This window comes from Anastrepha obliqua, chromosome 4 (genome assembly GCF_027943255.1).
Source record: "Anastrepha obliqua isolate idAnaObli1 chromosome 4, idAnaObli1_1.0, whole genome shotgun sequence".
Taxonomy (NCBI): domain Eukaryota; kingdom Metazoa; phylum Arthropoda; class Insecta; order Diptera; family Tephritidae; genus Anastrepha; species Anastrepha obliqua.
This window is the reverse complement of record NC_072895.1, coordinates 28967358-28994550: the sequence shown is the minus strand read 5'-3', so window position 1 is coordinate 28994550 and position 27193 is coordinate 28967358. Positions and strand designations below refer to the sequence as shown.

Below are 27193 nucleotides of genomic sequence, written 5' to 3'. Positions count from 1 at the left end.
TGTGGTAACTCTGGACGTTCGAAATGCTTTTAACACAGCTAGTGTATACTAGAAACACTCACAAATATAGGGTCACCTAGTTATGCTATTAAAATAATTGAGAGCTATTTCACGGACCGTAAACTGAGGTTTAGAAGTGACAAAGGCGTTGAGGAGTATGTAGTGTCAGCAGGGGTTCCTCAAAGATCAGTTCTGGGCCCACTGCTATGGAACCTAATGTATGACGGGGTTCCTAGAACTGAATTCATTGGATGCGCGGATGATATCCCGGTGGTAATGGTAGTAAAGCAAATCCACGGAATTGAGTGCATTGCCAGCGAATCAGTAAGCAGGATCAAAGCTTGGCTAAGGTCTATGAAGTTGGAATTAGCTGAGCATAAGACCGATGTAGTTCTAATAAGCAGCAGAAAGATAATGGAAACTATAAATGTAAATGTTGGGACTGTAACTATTAGTTCAAAACCCGCTATTAAATACCTAGGAGTGATGGTTGACAGTCGTCTAAACTTCAAAACGCACCTAGAATACGCTGTGAAGAAGGCATCGAGTGTGCAGTCCTGTCTGTCGCGAATAATGCCAAACAATGGCGGACCTAGCCACAGCAAAAGAATACTAAAGGGTGATCAATTAAGAGGAGTTTTTTTCATTTGCGTTTTTTTTACAGATCGCGCGCGAGTTGTGGCAAACTGTCATGGTGGATTTGTTGAACAGCGTTTGGCATTTCATCATGGAAAGACTCACACCGCAACAACGTCTACAAATTGTTCAACTGTATTATGAAAATCAGCGTTTGAAGAAGATCCGCTGTTTTCGAGCAAAATTTTGTTCAGCGATGAGGCGCATTTCTGGCTCAATGGTTACGTCAATAAGCAAAATTGCCGTATTTGGGATGAAGAGCAACCAGAACAGGTTCAAGAGCTACCTTTACATCCAGAGAAAACAACGGCTGATAAACCAGCTACGATTGAAGCTCTGGAAGCCAACATTACGCGTGTTATTCACGAAATGCTCGAACGAGTGATTGAAAATTGGACCTTCAGAATGGACCACCTTAAGCGTAGTTGCGGCCAACATTTGAATGAAGTCATATTCAAAAAGTAAATGTCAAAGAATGTCCTTTCAAATGATAAATAAAGGTTTTGAACATAATTTACATTTTTGTTTTTTTTTAACTATTGAAAAAAGCACCTCCTGATTGATCACCCTATATATAGCAGGGTAGTCAGCTCGGTTCTTTTGTATGCCACACCGATCTGGGCTAAAGCACTGAACTTAAATAGTTTCACAAAAAAACTGACAAACTGACAGCCGTCTATCGGCTAAGCGCTTTGCGGACTATCTGTTGCTTCCATACAATTTCGGACGATGCTTCCTTCGTTATAGCAGGACTAATCCCCGTAGACATTTTGGCGAAAGAAATGCAGAGAGTGTATATAAGCCTATCTGAACACGACGGTAGCGCAAGTCGTAAAACTATTCCAGAAGAAGAAATGCGTCGTTCGATCACCCACTGGTGGGACAGATCACCGAAAGGTAGATGGACGCATGGGCTAATTCCCATTCTTACGACGTAGTTAGAAAAGAACCATGAGGACACAAACTTCCACCTAACCTAATTTCTTTCAGGTCACGGAGTATTTCGAATATACCTCCATAAATTCGGCCATGACAGTTCACCAAACTGCCGAATCTACACGGAGAGGGAAGAAGACGCTGAGCACGTCTTGTTCCAATGCCCACGTTATGCTCCCGAATCCTGTGGTATATTAAACGAAAAAAATCTTATAGATTTTATGCTAAAATCGGGCGATAACTGGAAGCGAATCTGTGCGCACGTTAAATACATATAATATATGCACAATGATCTAAGACGTGCGGAGCTTCGTAGACGAAATAACTCTGAGCTAACCAGCCCCGTGAGGTAATTCCTTTTTGGACAGTTCCGCGGGGAGAGTGGTAGATAGTGAGGAAGTGATTAGTATGTAGGTGTAGCTGTGACACGGGCGTCATCCTGAAAAAAAAAACCCCAATCGCTGGACTTACAGGGTTTGATTGAAAAGTAATGAGCCTTATTTTTGTTAAGCAGTTTTATTAAACCTTTTGGCTTATGCAACTAATATTCTTCAAAATAGGACCCTTGAGCGTCAATACACCGCTGGTAGCGACCTTCCACTGCAGGAAACATTTTTTAAACTCATCCGCCGGAATCGCGTTCAATTCCGCAGTCACAGTTTTTTGGATCGCCTCGATGAAGTCGAAACGCCTCCCTTCAGCTTTCTTTTCAGGCGCGGGAACAAGAAGAAGTCCGGACGGGACAGGTCTGGGCTGTAGGGAGGGTGGGGAAGCACCGGAACCCCCATCTTGGCCATTGCAGAGGTGCAGAGGAAGGCGGTGTGCGCCGACGCATTGTCGTGATGAAGGGTCCAATTGTTGACGAGGTCGGGACGAACCCGGGCGACGCGGTTTTTCAGCCGAAGGAGCAATTCTTTGTAAAATGCCGCCTTTACAGTGCTTCCTGGAGGTACAAACTCTTTGTAGACGATGCCTCGAGAGTCGAAAAAGATGATCAGCATGGTTTTGACCTTGGATTTCGACATCCTTTCGGCCTTCCTTGAACGACTTGTGCAACGTTTTACCTGGGCACTGGATAGAGATTGGTCCCCGTAAGCCGTCTTGAGTAGCCCAATGGTTTTGGTACTCGTTTTGTTTAGCTTTACGCAAAATTTGATCGAGTAACGTTGCTCCAACGATCGCTGCATTTTCGCCACTGCAAAATCCTAACACACTTTTAAAACAGCTTTCACGTGCGGAGCGATGTTGACTGCACCGCTGTTGCCAGCGAACTGGGGCCGGTTTCTAGTGGAAGGGGAAGGTCCAACGATCATTTTCCCCCATCAGCCGATTCGGTTGTTCGCTTAGCAGACGCTCCGTGCGGGAGGGCTCATTACTTTTCAATCCAACCCTGTAGGTTCCTTGCCTGTTTTTCTTCACGCAATAAAAATTGCATTTCATTATTCGATTAACGATAAAATTCATTAAAATCACATTAAATAAAATAAAATATAATAGCAAGAATTTCTTGTTTTTTATCCTTGTTCCCTGCACTTACTTCCTCACCACATAACGTCAAAGGATTCCCTAAGAGAGGCAATAATTGCTGAATGGAATAAAATAACACCTCCCGAAACTTCAAATCTGGTAATAGTATGAAACGACGTTTGCAGGCCGTTATTCAGTCTAAAGAAGAACCCACCAAGTAGTAGCGCGTTACAGCTGCAATGGAGCATGCTGATTACGCTACCTAAGCCAATACTTTTTTGATGTGAATTTGTGCCTCATTTTAACCTTTCAAGGTTGAAATTGTAAACCTAAGTGGAAATTAATTTTTTTTTGTTCAGATACGTAATAAAAAAAAAACATATAGAAAATACCTTTTTCTATTTTTTTTATACTTTCATTAGAAGAAAAGTTATAGCACTGCGAACTTTGATTTTTCGAGTGTGCCAATACTTTTTTGACTCACTGTACGTAAGCATAGGCGTAGCTTTAAATAATTTATAACTGCACTTACTACGTAGATACAGGGTGACAAAAAATAACTGTATACAAACTACTCTGTGCAATTAGATGAATGCAAACTTTTTTTTAGCGAATGCTTTTATTTTGTAATTGTTGTGTGTGATCTGAAATACAAAAAAAAGTATTCGTTTCTGTTCCAGCTCTTTTTAAATACTTTGTGTAACGATGTCAAGTAGTCGCTCAGCTATTACAGCCCTGCATCAGCTAGGAGCACGCAACTGCGAGATAGCACGTGCAATCAAACGATTTAATGAGCTTTGTAATGAAGGTGACCGTCCTGGAAGAGGAAGAAAACGAACTGTTAACACCAACAACCGAAAAATCATCAAAAAAAGAATTCAACGAAATTTTATGGTCTCGATGAGGAAAATTGCTCGTGAGACAGGCATCAGTTCGTCTTATAGCAAAAAAAGAGCTTGGATTTAAGCCTTATACTCGTAAACTACAAAAATGTTAGCTGCTCACGGATGAAAACAAGAAATTAAGACTTGAAAGATGTCGCTCGTTCCAACGTCGGGTCGCAGGTACGGGCTGGGAAAAAATCTTATTTACGGATGAGAAGCTGTTTACCGTTGAACAAGCTCAAAATCATCAAAAAGACAGAAATTGGTCTACAGAAGCCCCTGGACCTTCGTCTATTGTTGAACATCGTCAAAATCCGCGATCTGTGCCCACAGAGCAAAAACAACCCAAAAGTGGGGCAAACCCAATTCTCCCTCTTTCATTACTTCCCAAGAATGGCCACCAACGCCACAAAACTTTGGAGTCCCTGAAGCAAGCGTTGCGTCGAGAGCGGGATCGCATAACGGTAGACGATCCGGCCTATAGCCCAACATTTTTTGAAACGTTTGAGCTTGTGTATTCGTACTAAAGGTGACCACTTTGAAACTGGCTGAATATAATGGTACTCAAACATTGTTTATTAAAATTTCACAATTTGTTTTGAGCTACTACACTGCCCTGCAAATTTCAATTTTACTGTGTACTTATGTCTACGGGGGTAGGGAAAAAAATGAACATAGGAAAATTTGAATTTGATTTTTTTTTATTTCTTTTTAAGTGGAATGTTTAACTTCAGATTTGTAATCAGCGACATTAAATACCTTAGGAACACTGCACTTTTCATTATATCTTATCTTGGGTGTAGATAAGTTCCTATGTTAATTTTTTTCTCTACCCCCGTAGACATAAGTACACCCCCTACTCTAAGGGTGCATGCTAACAATTTGGGTTTGGGCTTATTTCAAAGAGCAAAGTTCAACCTTCAATTACTAACAATAACGAAGATCGTAGCACGTTAGGGTTCTGCTCCACAATTTTTGAAAAATGGCCAAATACGCTATTTTTAGGGGTTTCAACCCCCTTTTTCTCGAAAACCTGACGTGATGGAAAATTTTTGAACTCGGATTCGTGCTTAGCGCGAAAATTCCCTTCGGGATCACTAGGTCCCATCTTATTCGCAAAACCGATGCAGGGCAGTGCTATCAATGATAAATTTTTTTCATTAAAAATGTTGTATACATTAATTTTTTGTCACCCTGTACTTACCTATACTTGCATTTTGCATTTAACTGCATATGCAACATACGAATTAGGTATGCGCATGCAATAATAATATCTACATTTACTTAGGCATTTAATTATTCAATTCGATTATACTCATTGTTCATTGTTCTATTTTAGGTTCTGCAACACTTTGGTGCACATTCGCAATCGTCACAGTGACGTGGTGCAAACCATGGCGCAGGGCGTCATCGAAATGAAGGAGCATCAGGGTGGTAGCGTCGATTGCGGCATGGAATCATCGATACAATACTTTCTGGATCGCCTGTACATGTCACGCATCAGCATACGCATGCTAATCAATCAGCATAGTGAGTGGACTGGCTTATGCGTTAACTGGTGATTTTTGTAAATCTTAATAATCATTTATTATTTCCACGCAGCTATACTATTTGGTCAGTTCCCCAATGAACAGGGCCGTCATATCGGTTGCTTAGATCCGGCTTGTCAGATCTCGTCGGTGGTAAAAGACGCTTACGAAAATGCACGTTTTCTCTGCGATCAATACTACCTGATCAGTCCGGAGCTGGAAATTACCGAACATAATCCGCATGATAAAGAAAACAAACCCATACGCACTGTTTATGTGCCCTCGCATTTATATCATATGCTTTTTGAGTTGTTCAAGAATTCGATGCGTGCCGTTGTCGAGAATAATGATCAGGACAAATGTGAAAGGCTGCCATCTATCAAGGTGCTGATAGCGGAAGGCAAGGAGGACATATGTGTGAAGGTATATAGTAGAAGCGGATGATTGATAACTTTTTAGTAAATATGTGTAATATTTTTGAAATTGTTTACTACCTTAGATCTCCGACCAAGGTGGCGGCATTCCACGCTCTCAAACCGATCAGCTGTTCAAGTATATGTACAGTACAGCGCCACAGCCATCTAAATCTGATCTACACACAGTGCCGTTGGCCGGCTATGGCTATGGATTGCCTATTTCACGTTTGTATGCGCGCTACTTCCATGGTGATATAGTGTTGTTGTCGTGTGAGGGCTATGGCACCGATGCAATCATTTACATGAAGGTACATATTTAAAATTGAGAAAAATTGTTGTAAAAACCGTTTTGGGGATTTGCGAAAGTGTACTGCGATTTTCAAATTAATTTTAGTCAGAGCTACATTTATCAATGTATTTAAAAGATTAGAGCAAGCAAACTAGAAATTGTTGTTGTAACAGCTTATTCAACCCTGCCAGTGCGATGTAGTCACCCACCGTCTGCGTCTAGCTCATCCAACGGTAGGCTTAGGAAACGTGCTGTTTCGACAGATTGAATCCAGACGGGGAGGAATGTTAGCTGTGTAGGTTTGATGGGGCATGTGAATAGCTGGTTAGTGTTGTTGTTGTTGTTTTAGCAACATAAATATTCGCCATAATGTACGGGGAATGCTGCTGGACTGACAGTTCTTGGCCGAATATAAATCCGGGTCGTTCCGGTAACGTAGAACCGACTGTCGTGGGAACGAGATGGTTAGTGTCGTGCGGTGTGCCTTCACATGCTGGACATATATTGGGGTATGTTGAGGTCGATTCTGGATAAGTAGGAGTTTAACCTGCTGCACTATGCAGAACGCACCGTACTAGAAGTTTTTGCGAAATATATTAAAAAAAAATTTTGTGCTGTTTCGTAGCTTTTGAAGTTCCTAAAAATCTCTTTGATTTTTTATGACTTTTTTTTATAATTTTCTCCATATAACGAATGCACAACTTTTTTGTATGTGGAGGAAATGCGCAACATCGTCACAGCAAAAATTTTTTAGGAACTTCAAAACTGCATACTAAAACCTTCTAGAAAATCTAATTAAATTAAATTTAAAAAAATTAAAAGTAAAACAAAATGAAATTAAATATAATACAGGGTCGTCATCTAGTATTGGCATTTAATTTAATTTTCTGAAGAAATGCCTAATAAATATTTTGCAATGACTTTTTTCTATCGAATAGAGTAAATTTCATCATTAAATACAGAACACAATTTTATTCAAATGACTTCCTTATTGTCTATTCTATCAATCTATGAACGGATAAAAACTCGCATGTAATAAAATAATATGAAAGACTCAAATGTTGTTATCCACCTCAGCAATTATTTAGTGCTTTTATAAGAACTGCTTAACTGAAAAAATTTAAATGGAAAAGCCTCGATTTTAATTTTGAAAATTAATTTAAAAAATTTAAATAGAAAAGTCTTAATTGGTTGTTATGTGATTGCAGATATTAAATTTTTTTATATTAAACACATTTTTGGTTTTCCACAAAATCCTTAAAATAGCTTCTATTCGTTGTCAGACATTAAATAAGAAACAAACAAAAAAAAATTAATTTTTAATTTTGAAAATTAATTGAAAAAAATTAAATGAGAAATGGCTTAATTGGCGTTATGCGACTTTTTTATATTAAAAAAAAAAATGGTTTCTAAAAAAATCTTAAATGGCTTCTATTCGATTTCAGACATTAAATAAAAAAAAAAAACAAAAAAAAAAAATTTTAATTCTATTCGATTTCAGACATTAAATAAAAAAAAACAAAAAAATAATTTTTTTTAATTTTGAAAGTTAATTGAACAAATTTAAATTAGAATGACTTAATGGCTGTTATGCGATTTTTTGTATTTAAATTTTTTTTTCTTTTCCAAAAAAGCCTTAAAATGGCTTCTATTCTATTTCAGACATTAAATTAAGCTTTAGTTCATTAATTTTATGGACTACTCTATGAACCTGCTGGATTGTTGAATGATTTCGTGTAAATCCAAATTAGTGTTGGGGGTAACAGATACTTGCAAGTTTTTCGAAAATTTTTGATATTGTCTATAGCAAGCTGATTGGTCGATATGATGTCGTTTTTTTGGCTTTGGGGTCGCTATAATTTCAGCTACTTTCCAAGTGCTAGGGAAATATTTGAGTCCTATCGTTGAAAATATTTCTTAGATAAATTATTGCCTTATCCGGCATAATTGTTCCCGAAATTTGATCGTATCAAGTCGATTTATTGCTCTTTAGAATTTTTATTGATTGTTTTATCTCTGTAGGTGTGATTTTGTTTTTTAATTTGCCTCTTATCTTCGTTTCCTGTATATGTAAGGGAGATTTATGTCGTTATTATTATTTTCAAATACATCTTTGAAATGCTGAGCTAACAGTGGTGGCTTTTTTCGAAGAAGTTTGGGCCCATTTTTCATTTGCTGTTTTTATTGGTGGTAATTAATTTGCCGTAGCCGAATGGGTTGGTGCGTGACCACCATTCGGAATTCACAGAGAGAACGTAGGTTCGAATCTCGACGAAAGACCAAAAAGCAGAAAGGTTTTTCTAATAGCGGTCGCCCCTCGGCTGGCAATGGCAAACCTCCGAGTGTATTTCTGCCATGAAAAAGCTCCTCATAAAAAATATCTGGCGTTCGGAGTCGGCTTGAAACTGTAGGTCCCTCCATTTGTGGAACAACATCAAGGCGCACACCACAAATAGGAGCAGGAGCTCGGCCAAATACACAAAAAGGGTGTACGCGCCAATTATATATATGTATAAAGAGTGGTTAAGTTTCAAGGGCCGGTGTTGATTTTAAATAAAATAAAATTTTTTTGGAAATTATTGTAATTTCTCTTTATTATGATAATATTGGGATGGCTCAATTACATATGGAAGAAAATATCCGCCAAATGGCTGCTACGGCCTCGGCTGCACACCTCCATCCGATTGTCCGAATTTTCGATGACGCTGAGGCATAATTGAGGTTTTATGCCGTTAATTATCGAATTATCTCATCCTTTAGCTCTTGAATTGTTGCTGGCTTATCGACGTACACCTTTTCTTTCAAATAATCCCAAAGAAAGAAGTCCAACGGTGTCGCTGACGTTTAGGTGTGGTTCACATTCAACATCGGCCCTTTAACCACCCTTTATAATAGATAATCGAAGCTTGGAAATAATTTTCAGATTTTAAGATTTTTGTTTAAAAAAATCGAAATTTTTGAAGAAAGATCCTTCGATCAGGCACGAGTTTTTTATGTTTTTCAAAAGCAGTACAAGTTTCATTGAAATCTTCCAAGCGGTTTTTAAGTTACAGTGATCAGCAGTTCAAAAACATAGTTTTGAGGAAAACGCATTTAAAGTTTTGCTGTCGCCTCCGGAGCGCCCTTTGTTAATTGTTGAATAACTCGAAAAGTATTTGTCGGATTCACTTCAAATTTTTACACAATATTTTTAAGATACTTTATTACTATTATACTTTAAGAAAATTCAAAAAAAAAAAAATAAATCCAATTTTTTGAAAATTCTGACCTTATACTTCTTCTAGCTGTTGCGGACTAGTAGAACGCAGTGAACGAAACTATATGCAAATATCTAAAATACACAATTCTACGAATTTCTACAAAAAAAAAAAAAAATTCAAAAAAAATATTAAATTTCACCCAACTAACTAATTTCCATCTATTCTTCACTCCACAGGCGCTTTCAGATGAAGCCAACGAACTATTGCCGATATTCAACAAGACGAGCTCCAAATTTTATCGCGCCACAGTGCCCACCGGCGATTGGTCAAATCAGGTAAAACATCCGAAAAAGAAACCGAATGAATTGGATGTACTTGCTGCGTAATGAATGAATGTGTGATATGTGGAGCCCACAAACCACTCGCTCATCCCCCTCAATCATTGCGCTCCCTGTTTTTTTTGTTTGTGTTTTAAATAACCTGTGGTTTGTCAGCCGCCCAGAAAGAAATCCCAAAAATCCAGCTGAAACGCATTACTAAACGAAACTCTCTTATTGTGTTCGGAACAAATTTGAAGAAACTAATGAATAACGAATTTGTGTAATTTCTAGAATCATCGGAAGACATACATACATACATAATACATATTTACGTTTTTTGTTATATTTAGTTATACACGAATAATCGTACACATCGCATAAAATATTTGGTTACGCTAAAAAACGACAAACATTTGTACGCACGTAGACACACAATTAGGAAATGATAAGCAAATTGTGTTTGTTTTATTTATGACTATCGCTTTTATTTTGAACAAATATGTAAATATTTGCATTTGCATTTGCATGGATGGATGCGCACGTAGGGACTCTACATTCAAATAACGGGCGCTTATGAAATAAATTCTTGTTAATATTTGTTAGTAATAGGCACGTTTTTTGTTTTTGTAACCATCGCTTTTATAAACATGAAAAATTTCGATTTTATAGGCTGTTATAAAGAAAATTTATAAAATTAGGTTTACATTCCAAAATTTGTAAAATTAAAAAATGAAAAAAAAAAATTCAAATTAAATAGCAAACCTAGGCTGTTTAACAAAAAAAACGTATGTAGTCAAAAAATTAGCTACCAACGAGACTTTGAAGCTTTTAAAATTGTGATTAGAAGCAATACACAACAGTGGCGGCCTTATTCTCTCTCGCTCGCTGCGCGTGGAATTGCCTTTAATGCAATGTCACATAAATATGCATGCATGCAAGGTTCATGTACAAGTGCACATACATATGTTAGTATGTACATATGTACATAGTATGCCAAACGATCGAGTGTTTGAGCATTTAAGGGGGACGTGTCTTCCCCCCTCTACCGCGCAGCTGACTATTTTTTTTATTCTACTAAATGTCAAAAATACACACAAAAAAAATTTGAGCCGGTATAAAATGAGTTGGTAGAAATGTTTTTTCGACACGTTTCGTACCCCGCCAAAATCACACCCACCGCGGGTGCGCCAGCTGACGTTCACTTTCGTTATTCATGAAAGCTAAATCACAAGTATAGTCAAGAATTTAACGGTATAAAAACGCAGTCCAAAATCGACCCCTGGCTGCCGGACTAAAATATGTAGTTATGAAAAGAGTACTTTTGTACTGTGTCAATCCTGTTTCAAGTAGCAGGTAGCAAAAAATATGATAGTAAGTCTTGAACTACCCTATATTAATAAGCAGCCACTGCAAAAAGCTAAGCTATAAGCATCAAAAATAAAAAAATGTAAATTTACAATTTACGAAAAATGAAAAACGAAAATTATTAAAATTCACTAAGCCAAAATTGTTAACTTTTTAACTATTTTAACTATTTTAACTGCAACTATTTATGGATATACTATTTTTTTTATGTTTATTTAAGTGAAATTTTACCTATATTTGTTGTTATCTACGCTTTTACTATTTATTAAGAAATAAACACAAGCATGCATACCTACAGACATCTATCAAGAAATGTATTTGAGTTGAAAAATAAAAAAAAAATTAAAAAAAAAATATAAATAAAAATTTGTTAAAACCATTTGTAGTGCTTTTCTTTTGATTTTTATGTAAGTTTTATTTGTGTGCTGTGCCCTTGAGCTGCTTTGTTGTTATTTGTAGTAATTAATGAGCTTATTTTCAACACAATTGTCGCTCAAGCTACACAAAAAATATTAGTTTGGGGAAAAAGAAATCCATACAAAAATTGTATTATGGTCGCTCTTTAGCTCCTGAGCGATGCTACTACGACTACTGAAATGCCGGTCAATTTCGTTTATTTCTGTGATTTTGTTTTCGACATTTTCTTAAACATCAAAAAATGCCCGAACGGCATCGACGAAACCAAAATTGCACGTAATTAGTTTTTACATTAATTTTTATATAAGGTAGTAGTCTAGTGTAACGACCGAAATTTCGACGTTTTTTCAAGAATCTTTTTTAAAAAGAAAATAAAATGCGATCGTTTTAAAGTGTTTACATGTTTTTATCGGTGTTTTGAAGTATATACAAAAATTTTTTTAAAAGTTAATTTTATATTAATTTGTTTAAAATTTTTGACGTCAAAGTGGAGTCCTTAAAAAAGAGATGAGTTGGTTCGGGGAAACACACAGCATTCCAAAGTCATCTGAAATAAAAAATTCATAGAGATTATTATTCTGTAGACTTTATTTTAGGTCCCGAACCTAAAATATACATAAAAATAAAAAAACAAAAACAAAATGGTGGACTTGTGAAAAAAGTTCTCAAAATCTAATTTTTTTTCTTCATAAATTCTTTAAAGTAAATAGTTTATGATTAAAAAATTAAATGTTTTAAAGATCCGGGATCTAGATATGTGTGCCTAGAATAACGGGTTAAATTTTTAGCCAAATCGGTTGAATAGTTTTCAGTCAGTGATTCCCCGAAATTTCGAAAACATGGTTTTGAGAAAAACGCGTTTAAAGTTTCGACAACAGCTGCTGCTGGCGTGTCACACGCTTTCATACACACTACGGCGCGCTCTCTTATTTTGGCTATAACTTTAAAAATAATTAAAATTTCTATCTGAAATTTTTATGGTATATTTTTAAGATGTGTTTCTTCCGAAAAATGTAAAAAAAAATCGAGTTTTGAACCCGTCATACCGGGCTACTACCATAATAGTATCGCGGAAGCCGTGGTCCACCCAGGACTGTCATGCTAAGAAAGAAGAAAGAAGAAATTCTTACAGCATCAGCACCAGAAATACCATTCACAATTTCAGCAGCCTGGCTTGCATTGTCGCCTTTAAAAAAAACTGTAAAATATGCAAAATTTTCTCTTTGTGGACTTCCATTGTTAACACCCTGTAACTCACAACTGAAGGGGTTAGGGGTAGTCAGAGGCATGAATATATGATGATTTTCAATAATTTTTGTTTGCTAGTCAATTGCTTTATTTTACAAAAATAAAAACATAGCATTAATAAATAATGTTTTGACTTGACTTTAGCAAAATTTCAACAAAAAAAAAAAAATTAATAATTGTAAAAGTTATCCCCATTTGTGTGGAGCCCGTTTCTCCAGAAGTCCCTTGCGGTGCTCATCACAAGTCCTTGGAGATTCATCTAAAATCATTAGGACAAGAGAAATTATTTTTATTAATAGGGAATCTTGTGCCTGATCGAAACTTTTTTTTTTTTCAAAATTAATATGGCGGCTTCAGGAAATATTTTTCAGATTTTCGATAAAAAAAAAGACGATTAATTCTTAAAAAAAATCGAAATTTTTGAAAAACACAAATCCTTCGATTCGGCACAAGTTTTTTATGTTTTTCAAAAGTAGCATAAATTTTATTGAAATCTATCAAGCGATTTTTAAGTTACAGTGATCACCAGTTCAAAAAACATAGTTTTGAGAAAAAACGCATTTAAGGGGACAGATACCTGTAAACAGCCATATTTTCCCTGATTGAAATTAAAATTATTTAAAATGAAGAAGTCAATATATTTTTTTCAAAATTGGCATACAGTTTATTTATACATTAAAATAATATAAAATTTGTTCTTTTATTTTAATCATTTAAAATGGCGGATGTACACTCAATTCTTCTAGGAAGGCCGCAGCGGGGCTTCTCAATCGGCGGGCATTGTAGCATCGGCGTCAGTGACCTGAATAGAACAAACAACAATTTTTTGGTGTTTACTAATGTCATAATTTCTATATGATTTAAGCGAAAATGGAAAAAAAATTCGCGGAATAAAATGTTTCAAAAAAAAAGAAAAAATGAATTTTGGTTTGAACTTTCCTACTATTTTTGCTTCGAAAAAATTATTTTTTCGAAAAATTTTCGAAACTTGTAAGTTCACATAGAAAGTAATATCATAAAAAAGATGTGTGCAAAATTTCAGGGAGATCGGTCAATAACTTTTCGAGTTATCGTGTACGCGAATTCGAAAAATAATTTTGAGAAAATTAGATGCGTTTTTCTGCATCGGCAACGTAACTACATCTCTCCCAACGCTCGAACGCAAAGAACAGAATCGTCACGGTTGACGATCTATAATACAGAGTCCGCCATATAACTTTACGGAATTAAAAATGCTATAAAAAAGAAACTACTCAATATTTTTCCTAACTGTTGTTTTTATTTTGAAGTACAATCCTTCCGGTTAATGATGGAACATAACTTTATTCATATGGCTGCCTCGGCTAGCCATGCACCATCCCATACGATCGGTCCAATTTTTCAACACATTTTCGATTGTATGCGGCTGTATTTCAGCTATGACATCGCGTATGTTGGTCTTCAGTGTATCAATTGTTGCTGGTTTGTTGGCATAACACTGGTCTTTGACGGCACCCCAAAGATAATAATCCAACGGCGTCAAATCGCAGCTCCGAGGCGGCCAAACGATATCAGAATTTCGGCTGATAATGCGATCTTCGAAGACAGTGCGCAAAAGATTGACACATTCTGCAACATTACCATGATTTTCAAAGTAATATCGCAATATTTCCCAGCGTTCTTTGAGTGCATACACAACCATTTTCGTTCAGCGGAAGAATAAAACTAATTTTCTTTGATTGACATATTCGTAAAGGATTCTATTAACATTTTATCTGGTATCTGCCCCTTAAAGTTTAGCGCCCGGTCGCCCTTTGTTAATTGTTGAATAACTCGAAAAGTATTTTTCGGATTCACTTCAAATTTTCACACAATATTTTAAAGATATTATATTGGCTGTACAACTATATTAATTAATTTCGTATTTTTGTTTGTTAAAAAAACCATTTATTTAAGTATAAAAGTGAAAAAATATTTTATTCAAAATATTGTCCATCCAAGCGGCAGCGGCAACTTTTTCCCATCTTTCAGGCAATTTATGGATTCCTTCCCAAAAAAACTTCTCATCCTTTGCGCCGAGAAAGCCATCAAGCCATTTTTTAATACATTCATCATTGGTGAACCGCATTCCAGAAAGGTGATTCTGCATCTGGGCTATAAGGCGGGTGAGGTAGAATTCCCCATCCGGCATTTCCCAAATAAGTTTTGACCGGTACTGCAACATGCGGCCCAGCATTGTCATGATGGAAAATCAATTTCTCATGTCTGGTCGCCCATTCTGGCCGTTTTTCGGCTATTGCTTGCTTCAAACCTATCAATTGTTGCCCGTAGGTATAGCTCTCCCGTCTGGTCTGATTTTAAGGGAGGGGTCTAGGGTTTGAGCATTTTTTTAATGAATTTTTGAGACTTTGCTTTAGAGATATGAATAGTGAAAATGTATTTAAACTTTTTGTACATTATAAAGCATCATTTCAACAATATTGTACTAAATTTTTGTAAGAAAATATCGGGAAATAAGCCGGTGAGGTAACTTTTCCGAAAACGCCTTTTCCAAAAGGTGATTTGCGGTGACTATCGTATCTAGTTGTAGAATCACCTGAAATAAAAAAAACAGAATTATTTGGTTAAATTATCACCAAAACCTCCCCCCCCCCACTGGCTCCGGTTTTTTTTTTTAATTTTTACGTTGCCAGCGCGTTTTTGAAGCAAAAAGTGCGATTTTCACTGATTTTTTCGCTGTATAAGTGGAAACCGCCCTTAATGTAAAACAAAAAAGTGAAACATCTCTCAGTGGGGGGGAGGTATTTTATATATAGAAGTTGTATACCAAATTTGAAAAGGATCGGTTAAATATTGTTGAAGTTCTAATAGTCACGGACTTTGAAAAAGTGGTTTCGAGAAAAACGTGTAACGCTCCGCTTCAAACGCTCGCAGCTGTCGCAGAGGAGTGGGGACAAAAACGTCTATAACTCCAAAAGTTTTGCTCCGATTGAGCTGAAATTTTGGGACAATATTTTTGAGATGATTTACTATAAGAAAAAACTATTTCCAAAAAATCGATTTTTTGAAAGTCAAACCCTAGACCCCTCCCTTAACAGCCCTTCTGATCCCACCAAATACAGAGCATTACCTTCCAGCCATGAATATTCGGCTTTGGTGTCGATTTGGCTGGTTGGCCTGGCTTCACATAGGATCTTTTACGCTTTGGGTTATCGTAATGAATCCACTTTTCATCGCTAGTGACAATACGATGCAAAAACGATTTCTTTTTGTGGCGATGAGCAGCAATTTCCTTGTTTGTGAATGTATCCGGTTGATTTTAAACGTTTAGAAATGGCTTGTTGAGTGGATTCCAATGTTTTTCCAAGTTCTTCTTGAGTTTGACATGGATCTTGATGGAGTAATGCCCCCAATTCTTCGTCTTCAAACTCTTTTGATGGACCTAATCGCTCTTTGTTTTCTGTGTCAAAATCACCACTTTTAAATCGTGCACACCACTGCTGGCATACTCTAACCTCTGGAGCATATTCAGGATAAACTTCTGAGAGTAAACGATGTGCTTCTGTTGCACTTTTCTTTAAATTGAAGAACAAAAGCAAACCCCCCGCAAATGCTGTTTTGTTGGAGCGTCATTTGAAATTTTGACTGTAATAAAAAAAATCTGTATGTTTACTAATATTCACTGTGACATATCAAATTTACTTGATTTTTTGGCGTGCTTTAACATAGAATAGCTTTCACTGTCAAAATATTGACTACATAAATCGATATGAGGTTAGTAACAAATACGAAATTAATTAGTTGTACACCCGATACTTTAAGAAAAAAAAAAAAAAAATAAATAAATACAATACAATTTTTTGAAAATTCTGACTACCCCTAACCCCTAAATGGAATAAACAAAAAAACAACAGCAAACGAATTTTTTTAGCGTGAAATGACAGCGAGCATAAATTTTAAACTGCTTAATCGCTACTTTACGCGAAGTCGATCACTACAGCCAACTACCGCAAAAATAATGGATTTCTTTTTCCCCAAACTAATATTTTTTGGTTACGCATTTTCAGCTATTTGTTTTATATTTTATTTTATATTTCGTATTTGTTTAATTTTTGCTTGTTAGCCGTGCGTGTACCCACAAATATCAATTAATTCCCACAAGTTGACGCCTTAGTTTTCTCTCTCTTTCATCTCTATTGCACCCTCGTCCATTGTTTCCTTCACTGCTTTCATCGTTTATCCTTTTTATTATTAATTAATTCAATTAATTCAAATTTCAAAAAATTGTGCTCTACTATTCACAAATGTTTTTTTTTTTATATTATATATTTCAGAATTTTTCCAACCGTTGGCGTTATATTTATAGTCTCTTCACATCCAAAAACAATTAGCGTATGTTTTTATCGAAAAACCCACAAAAACCAAAAAAGAAAAAAATGCTTGAGTCATTTGAATTGACTTTTATTTTTGGTAAAACGTAGTGCAAAACATCCACACACTCATCCCATTTTAATGGCATGCTTTTTTAATTAAAGAAACGCTGACGATTTTTTTATTTGAACACTTGGTTAAAAGGTAATGAAAAAAAAATTATATGAAAATATCGAAATTTTGAACATTGCACAAATTTATTGTACAAGTAAAAAGTCTAAGAAATCCATTCATTGGTGTATTTGGAGTTATCAGTGTGTGAATGCTCCGCTAGCGGGCGGTTGGGGGGGTCGGCTGTTAGCAACGGATGGGAGAAGTTAATATTAAACTTGCGTGTTGTAGCTCCTGAGGAATGTACCCTCTTATTGTAGGGTAAGTTGATGTTGGAGAGATGAAATGCATTTTGTTGAGTTTGAAAGAGGGGGAAGGTCGTGCTTGCTGTTGTGCAGCAGCAAGTCTACTGTCTTGGGAGGCTCTTAAGACGTTACATACGTCCAGCAGCGACAAAAATGTGCTTACTTTCAGAGGCGGAGCGCTTGTATCCATTTGGACGACGACCCAACCAACGTAGCCTCTAAATCTTTATTCGTTGAGCTATGTCTATGCCGTCGTTAAGCTCATACAGCTCATCGTTCCATCGCCTGCGATATTCGCCGCTATCAACGTGCAAAGGTCCAAAAAAAAAAAGCGCAGAATCTTTCTCTCAAACACTCCAAGCGCCGCTTCATCGGATGTTGTCATCGTCCACGCTTCTGCGCTATACGTTAGGACGGGCATAATGAGAGCCTTGTAGAGTGTTAGTTTTGTTCGTCGAGAGGACTTTACTACTTAGTTGCCTACTTACTTCAAATCAGCTATTGTTGGCAAGAAAGATTTTCCATTGGATTTGAATGCTGATGCTGGTTCCTAAATAAACCCTGATTCTCTTACAACCTTGAAGTCATAACTGTCAACAGTGACGTAAGTGCCGACACGCAAGCCCGCCGACTGTTTGTTTGATAACAGGAGGTAACTTCTCATACTCTCATCATCCCTGACAAGTTGAAAGCAGGGAGAGTGACCCTTCTACTGAAACCTGGGAAACCCGCCAACACAGGGGAATCTTATCATCCGCTAATTCTCCTTTCTCCAATGCTATACGTCGCAAACGGTCGGAAATGTGGGCAGACAATTCTTGGATTTTGCATGATGATAATGCGCCATCGCACCGAGCCCTAATTGTGCTGGACTATTTGACCAAACACCAAGTAAATACCATCGTGCAAGCACCGTATTCACCTGACATGGCCCGTGCGACTTCTTTTTGTTTCTTAAGTTGAACTTACCACTTCGTGGAAGGAGATTTCAGTAGATAGAGGAGATGAAAGAGAATGCGACGAAACAGCTGAAGGCCATCCGTTCGTCGGCCTACCAGGGGTGCATGGAGGACTGGGTTATACGTTGGCGCATGTCTGCTGCTTCAGACAGGTCATATTTTGAAGGAGATAAAATAAATTTGCTTCAAATTTAACTCTGTTTTGTTTTATTTAAACATTCCCCGTACTTTCTGACCATGGGGTATACTTTCTTGCCACGGCGTCTTCCGCATAAAAACGCGAACAAAATGCATTTTGAGGCTTTATTATTAATTTGAGCGTTCACAATTTAACACGCGCCACTTCGTTTGCATTAGTTTGTGTGTTGAATGGGGTGGTAAAGAAGCTATAGTCACATTGTGTTCGCGAGCTAGATCAATAACTTCTATATTGCGTGTGTGGCTATAATGCCCATCTTATATAAGAAGCAGAGGTTCAGACGGAGATGGTTTCGTTACGCTTAAAAAATGCTTGAACCATTTCGTGAAGATGGGAATCTGAACCCATCCAGACAAATGGCACGCCGAGTTTGAGCCAGGGGGAGCGTCTTTCATTAGAAGAGGGTTATGGTTTTTTTCGTGGAAAGATGAAAAATGGTGGTACGAAACCACCTCCTGCGCTCAATGCAAGTGATGACTGTAACAAGCGATCCTCGCTCAGCTGAAGTCATTGTTCCAATCTGTTTTTTCCTTTCCGAGCGATTATTTGTGCCTGCTGCGAAGGAATTACTGATATTCCGGTTTCGTCAACGTTCCAGATATGAGTAGGTGGAAAATTATGTTTTGCGTTTTCTTCTTCCAGCACTTTGAAAAATATATCAACATTTTCTCGAGAAAAACCACGTGCACGGTCGATGCTTGTTCCACTGGGCTTTCGAAAACTCAGAACATTTCGGTGTCGATTACAGAAGCCTTTTAGCCAATCCTTGCCAGCGTACTCTTTAATAACGGAGAACTTATTGGGAATGTTGTTTCTTGTGGTAATTTGATAACACAATGACCGCACGTCTGCGCGTGTTAGTCCCCAGTACCTTGACTCCATTTCTAGTAAATATTTAACTAAGTCATTTTCAATTTCCGCTGTTAAAATCGGAGCCCGGCCAAGTTTAGTTGTCAACAGCTCCTCGATGGATTTCTCGCTTCTTGACATGCGCTGCAGAGTGGTATGGGGGACACTAAATGTCTTGGAAGCCAAGAGAATACCCATTTCACCTTTTCTAACCGCTTGGATAGCTTTTTTCATATCCTCTGCTTTCCATTTTCGTATTTCACCTTTCTTCGGCATTTTTTTGATCGAGAGGGTAATATGGTACACTATACCACTTTAGCCGCCTTTACCTATACCACAATAGCCGCATTAGAGTTTGAACAAATTAATTTTGAATAATTAAATATCGACCAAATATACAAAAATATTGCTTATATGCTTCACTAGTATTAAACTCACTTATTACTTCCCGATGAATAAATGCAGTTTAAAGCACAGGATTTTAATTTGCCAGAAATTTTCCACTGAGCACAAAATAATGCCAACCACACGACCACGCGATTTTTTTACAACTGACTCACGTATGCCTTGCAAAACACAAATCAAATCACGCTTTCTTAAGATTCTGAGAATGCCGAAATATCTAACTTGGTCCCGTTATTTTCACGTCTTTAGTTTTCGAATAAGGCTGGTATACCACATTACCCGCCTATACCACAATACCCGCAGTTACCCTACTACCAAGCATCATACCAGGTTTCGCCAGAGGTGAACGGTTCAAACCGATGATTTTCTCAGAATATTTAGTCAGTTTGAGTGGATCGAAAATCTGATTAAATCAAATAGTTTCATCTTCATTTCCCATAGCTTGTCGAAAATGCGTATGGTTCCTCACACTTGTACCAATGCTTTTCGCTTTACCAAATTTCTCAATCAATTATTTTATATTCTTATATAAATCCTCTTAACTTGCAGAGCTCCGACATGAATGCACGACAGATGAACGCATCGGCACCAAAGCGCTACAATGGCGTGTTATAGGCCGATCCAAGGCGGCACGCTGTGGAACAGCAGCCAGAACAGTCTGCAGCGGAAGCAGAACCAGCAAACATTTTAATATCACAAACTCAGGAGCCATTGGGTAATAATATCGATTGCGTAGAGAAATGAGGAGGAAAGAGAAATATTCGGCTTTTCGTACAAAATGGGGTTATTCGAAAGAAAAAATATGACGCGAGGTACGAAAACGTTCCACAATTTATAAACTTATAAACTATAAGTAGAGAGATGTTAAGAGAGATCAGTATATCAATGAAGAAAATATGATCAATGGTTTTGTATAAGAAAACAATAAAAATTTTGCAACAAGTAGTAATAAAAATCTTACAAAAGAAAAAATCGAAACTTATATACTCGAACATACACAACCACATAAATTTTTGCAACAAGTAGTAATAGACAAATAAAAGCCCGGAAAAAACTATAGCGACTCAATATTTTCACCTGAATAGAATAGAACGCCAGGATGATAGATATCCAGGTTTGCTATTGAGCTATGGTGGAAAAGAAAATTGTGAGGGGTACTTTTGAGATTCGGCAGCCGAGTTCTGCACGATCATTTCACACGTATTCACACACTCCACACACTCATCCAATCAGTTGCTCAGACGGCAACGAAGTGTCATTGGTTGATTTTTTTCGCGTCGTACAAGCACAAGATAAATTTTGTGAAAGACAACCCAAGTGATGTCAGCCTACAAATTGATTCACTCAAGTTCGCTCAGAGCCGAGTAACGGTCTGTTAAGGGGGTGGTAGAGTTTAGCGCTAAAAAAAACACTTTTTTTTTGAATTTTTTACAGAAATATGGCTTAAGATACTTTAATAAAATCAGTTGCATGTTATTGTACATCTTTTCAATAAGTTTTTAAAAAATATTAATAATAAAATATTGACAAATAAGCCCATGACAGAGTTTTTTTGGAGATATGTTTTTCGAGAGGTGCTCTGCGGTGCCAATCGGCATTCGTCGAAGAATCATCTGAAACTAAAAAAGTCGAATTTTTCAGTTAAAGTATGACGTAATGCTCCCCCCCACCTTTAATAAATTATTATTATTATTTTTTTTTCATTTTTGTAGTTTTGGTGGCAAAAAAACGTAAAACGAGCATTTTTGGCGAAAAATTTCGCCATATTTGTAAGTGAAAAACAACCTTAAAAAAAAAAACAGTGGGGGGGGGGGTATTTTTGATTTAGAAAACGTGTGCCAAATTTGAAAAGAATCGGTTGAATAGTTTCGGAGTTGTGATTGGCACCGACTTTTAAGAAGTCGTTTCGGGAAAAACGCGTTTGAAAAAATGAATACCTGCTCGCCGACAGCAGAGCCCTTGGGAATTGCCAAGCATCTATCGATGCTCCGCATTCGAGGTAGAGTGCCTACAAAGGCTATAACTTTGAGAGTTCTGCTCCGATCCACTTAAAATTTTGACACAACATTCTTGAAATGATTTACTATAAGATGAGTGAAGAAAAAAAATTTCGATTTTGTGACCCTACCCGCCCCTTAAATAGCACACCTTTAAAAATCTTTTCACGATGACGAGGACAATATTAAAATTTATAGATACAGTTGTACTCAGAGTAATACTTGTACTCTGAATCCATGAAGATTGCACAATAGATGTTCCAGGCCGTAGCGCTAAATCTGCTCATAATAATATAAATAGAAATTTTATTATTATTTTTTTTTATTTTTTATACAAGTTTAGCTCAATGTCTAACAAAAACTGTGTAAATACAAGTTTCTAGCTCTACAAGGTGAAGTCCAAAATAAACAAGACTGGCGTCATAAAAATGCTTTTGATGGCGTTGGAAGTTGCATCCCTAGCGGACTTCCAGTGAAAGGTTGGTGACATTCGCTTCAGTGGAAGCGAAGTTATTGCGTCTAAAGTGTCAGTATGTTTGTGTCATAGGAACACAAATGAGTTTCGAACAAAGAGCTAATATCAAATTTTGATTTAAATGGGTAAAACGTTTACCGAAACATTCGAATTGATGAACAAAGTTTATGGCAATGATTTACTGGGTTGCCCATATTCGACGGACCCATGTGTTTTTTTTTTAATCAAAGAAAAGCACAATTTTTTTGATGTTGACGATAATAATCATTTTATTTGGTTCAAATAGATTTGTTGACATCACTTCTTGAATATGATGTCTCTCAAATTGCCGCCTTGAGCCTGTACGGCGTATTGTGCCCGTTTTGCAGCATTTTCCATAGTTTTAGCTAACATTTCGGCTGGAATAGCGGCTATGTCCTCACGGATATTGTTCTTGAGCTCTTCTATGATCTTTGGCTTATTAATATAAACCTTTGATTTTAAATATCCCCACAAGAAGAAGTCAGGTGGCGTTAAATCGGGTGAACGCGGTGGCCAGTCAAAGTCGCCATTTTTCGACATAAAACGACGAGGAAACAATTTCTTCAAAAAATTGAGCTGTGTGTGGTAGAGTGCCGTCTTTTTGAAACCAGAACTGCCTCATACGCTTTCGACGAATAATTGGCATCACAATTTTCTGCTTTTCTTCTTCTTCTTTTCACAATTGACTCCTTTTATTGAATGTAAATTTCAACAATTTGGGAGCGCTCGCGTGGCGTGTACTGTTCCATGGTAAAAATCTGCTTGGACTGACGCTTCCAACGCAGTATGTCATTAAGCAATCTGACGTCTCTGTCAAAAGATACAGGGTTGCCAGATGGGTCCGTCGAATATGGGCAGTACAGGGTTCTGTCTCGTGCCAGAGTTCATGAGTGGTTTACACGTCTCAGAGATGGTTGTGAGGACATAAATGATAATGACCATACGGGCCGCCCAAAATCAGTTCATAAGTTTATCAAAAATGAACCGAAATTATCATTGAAATTCATGGAATCGGAGTTGAATATCTCCAAAACATCGATTTATCGCATTTTAACTGATCATTTGGGCTTACGAAAGGTCTGTGCAGGTTTCATTTCGCACAACTGAGAACCAAAAATTGTTCAGAATTCAACATTCGAGAGACCTCATTAAAGAGGCGAGAAAACTTCCGATGAGAACTTCCTTTACAACATTGTAACTGCTGATGAAACTTAGTGTTTCCGACATGAACCTGAAACTAAGGGTCAAAGTGCCGAATGGAAGGCTCCAGGCGAGCCACCACCCAGAAAATCGCGTTTATATATATGTATATATGTAATTGGCGCGTACACCCTCTTTGGGTGTTTGGCCGAGCTCCTCCTCCTATTTGTGGTGTGCGTCTTGATGTTGTTCCACAAATGGACGGACCTACAGTTTCAAGCCGACTCTGAACCGCAGATATTTTTTTATGAGGTTCTTTTTCATGGCAGAATTACACTCAGAGGCTTGCCATTGCCTGCCGAGGGGCGACCGCTATTAAAAAAAACGTTTTTCTTAATTTTTGATCTTTCACCGAGATTCGAATCGACGAATGGCAGTCACGCACCAACCCATTCGGCCACGGTAGTCGCCAAAATCGCGTTTAGAGAACTCAAAAATCAAGTCGATGCTCATATGTTTTTACGATTCCAAGCGAATTGTCCACAAGGAGTTCATGCCAATGGGCCAAACCGTCAATGCAATTTTCAATCTTGGCGTTTTCAAGCATTTGTTGCATCGCATTCGTCGAATTCGCCCTGAATACCGCGAAGGAGGAATCTGGCGCATTAAAATACACCGTCAAATCGATCCACTCTTATGACTGATTTTTGACTAGAAATCGCATTTTAACCATCAATCACTCACCGGATACGCCTGATATGGCTCCCTGTGACTTCTATCTATTCGAAAAATTTCATTTGGCCATGAAAGGAAAACGTTTTGAGTCTGTAGAGGCCATCCAAAAGGCTTGTACCGACATCCCGAAGGACATGGGCAATGACCTGAAACACTCTTTCGAAAAGCTTTTAGATCGTGCAAAACAGTATATCGAGGCCAGGGGGGACTATTTTGAATAAGTAAACTCGAAGTTATCAGAACAAGCTCCTGTCGTTTATATTTTAGCTCAGTCTTGTTATTTTGGACTTCACCTTGTAGAGCTCATTTAAATCACCTTCTTCTGCAACCGGTGTGGCCTTCAAGTGGTTCAAAATTCTAGTTAATTTTTGATAAATTTTTCCCCTTGCGGTGTTGCGCATTTTTTCCATACAACGAATGCACGACATTTTTATTCCTATTCTGTTTAAAATGTTTGAAGCGTTAATGAAAATTTTTCGAAGTTGTATAATGAATTTTGTACAAAGCTTGAAACTTTAATCATATAAATCAATTTGCTGTAGAATGAACTACATTTTTATAAAAAATATATGAAAATTAAAAAGACAAAGGAAAGTGAGACAAAACTAATCAAAATATTGAGGGGCTATAGTTTTTTTCGCGGGCTGTACTGATTCATATATCATACATATAATTGAAGAAATATTATATCCAAAAAAAAGGAAATTCTGTGAAGATAAATTTATTAAAGTAAGAAAATAAATTAAGAAATTGAGTGAGCAAGCATTAACAAGATTAATGCAACAAAGAAGAAATGAAAATAAAGGTTAAAAGCAAACGCAAAGTAACGAGGGAAAAATCTATAAACTTTCGAAGCAATCGTGGGGAACTTTGATTTTACTTTGTATGTCTGTAATGAATTTTTAACACATCGTAGACTTGAATTGCATACATACATATATACATACATACTTATATGAGCAACAAATATTAGTATTATTAAGTAAGCAGAAACATTTTTAAAATCCCCTAAATGTTGTTAGCATAAAAACATTCCCCGCAAATACCTACTAAGCGCTTTTATCACACAGTCACATGTATGCACATTTCTTTGTTGTATGTAGAGGTGTAGTTGTAAGAGAAAATGAGAAACTATTGCAAATGTTAAAGTTAACACTGCTTCTTAAGTACATACGAGTACATACATACATACACACTTATTTAAATGTGACACATTTCTAGATTAATTGAAGCTCTGTTAGTTTTATTCGGTAACTGAAACTCTGTTAGTTTAAGGTAAAATTCCTTTTTTTTCACGTAAGTTAGTGTTTCTCACGAAAGTAGGTGATAAAGGATAGTAAATAATCGACACAATAAAAATATTTCAATTTATTGTTATTCGAGTAGGCACATTCTTAATTTATTCTCTCTTTTGCTTGATAGCGTTGTGAACTGAGAAGGTAAATTGGACGGACAACCGGCCAACGGAAGGACTAGTGTGGGTGGGTTGTAGAGATAGGGATTATTGGGTGAAACAGCGCAATTTCGTAGCTTTCTACGGAAATTTAAATAGATGTTAGCGCAGCTCCATATATTTCTTGTACAATAGGGCTGTCACAATGGGTCCTTTGCGTCACCTGTGGCAACGCATTTGACTGACGTGACGTGTAAAACGTACCGTGGTGCCACAATGAAAGCGTTGCCGATTATAAACCAAAAAGCAACAGGTTTTTGTTGGTTTTGAAATATAAAGGGTGGTTAAGTTTCAAGGGCCGGTGTTGATTTTAAATAAAATACAATTTTTTTTTGGAAATTATTGTCATTTCTCTTTATTACGATAATATTGGTATAGCTCAATTACGTGTGGAACAAAATATCGGCCAAATGGCCGCCGCGGCTTCGGCGGCACACCTCCATCCGATGATCAAAATTTTCGATGACGCTGAGGCATAATTGAGGTTCTATGCCGTTAATGTGTCACGAATTATCTCATCCTTTAGCTCTTGAATTGTTGATGGCTTATCGACGTACACCTTTTCTTTCAAATAACCCCAAAGAAAGAAGCCCAATGGTGTCGTTGACGTTTAGGTGTGGTTCACATTCAACATCGCCCCTTAAAATTTAACCACCCTTTATATGTACAAAAAGAAAATAAAATAAACATCCAATCAACATACAATGATTATTGCAGAAGCTGTCAGAAGAGGAAGAGGCAATCGAACTCCTTCCATGTGGGTACATGGTTTGTTCCAAGGGCCCTCTAACTGGGCTAGAAGGAAGGAAAAATCTTTTTTTTTTTAATTCTAACTGTATATAACCCCTTAATAAAGTACAACTTTTAAATAGCTCGAAAATCCCGTTGATTTTTCACAACTCTTGTTTTACTGGCGGTATGGCTACGCCAGCAGACTGCCACAAAGAGGAGTTAGGGCAGCTTTTCCAAAGATGATGCAGTGCTTGCAAGACGCTGAGAGGAGGCAGCAACAATTCGTCAAACTGTGCATTTTTAGCCATTCTAAGGGCCATTTCTTCAACTAATCTTTAACTTTGCAAACTACTTTGGTGAGACTGTAAACGCATTTTCTTTCGTTCTCTCAAGCGCTTTTCAAAATCTCACCTAATTCACTCACCATTTCACTCTAACCTAACTTAATTGCAAACAAACTTTTCGCTAAATACCGGGGTCTTGTGATTTTTATTTCAATCCAAAAATCGTGACCTTTTAAATGCGTTATTTGTATGTGGGTTTTTTTTTTTGGTGGGTTCAAAATGCTTTCCTACTTACAGCGACCGTCGTCCTCTCCTTCTGGGGAGACACCCTTCCCGGAACTGCTTTCTACGTTACTTAGTCATTAGCCACTTACTCACTTAGATTTATTGCAAATTATTCTTGCAAATGGCATTTTACGTCAATGATAATTGACAACTGCAGCAGAGAAACGTTCATTGTAGGTAGAAGCT

The 27193-nt window shown here is 37.1% G+C and overlaps 1 protein-coding gene across 1 annotated transcript in view; it reads left to right on the top strand.

Moving 5' to 3' along the window:
• The window catches only part of LOC129243939 (pyruvate dehydrogenase (acetyl-transferring) kinase, mitochondrial), a 67388-nt gene extending 56027 nt beyond the window's left edge, over window positions 1–11361 (top strand). Inside the window, exons 3-6 of the mRNA XM_054881420.1 lie at window positions 5263–5453; window positions 5526–5875; window positions 5952–6176; window positions 9594–11361. Of these exons, the coding sequence (XP_054737395.1) occupies window positions 5263–5453; window positions 5526–5875; window positions 5952–6176; window positions 9594–9743 (916 nt within the window). The 3' untranslated portion in view covers window positions 9744–11361. The remainder of the gene's footprint in view (window positions 1–5262; window positions 5454–5525; window positions 5876–5951; window positions 6177–9593) is intronic.
• The last annotated feature ends 15832 nt before the right edge of the window (window positions 11362–27193 follow it).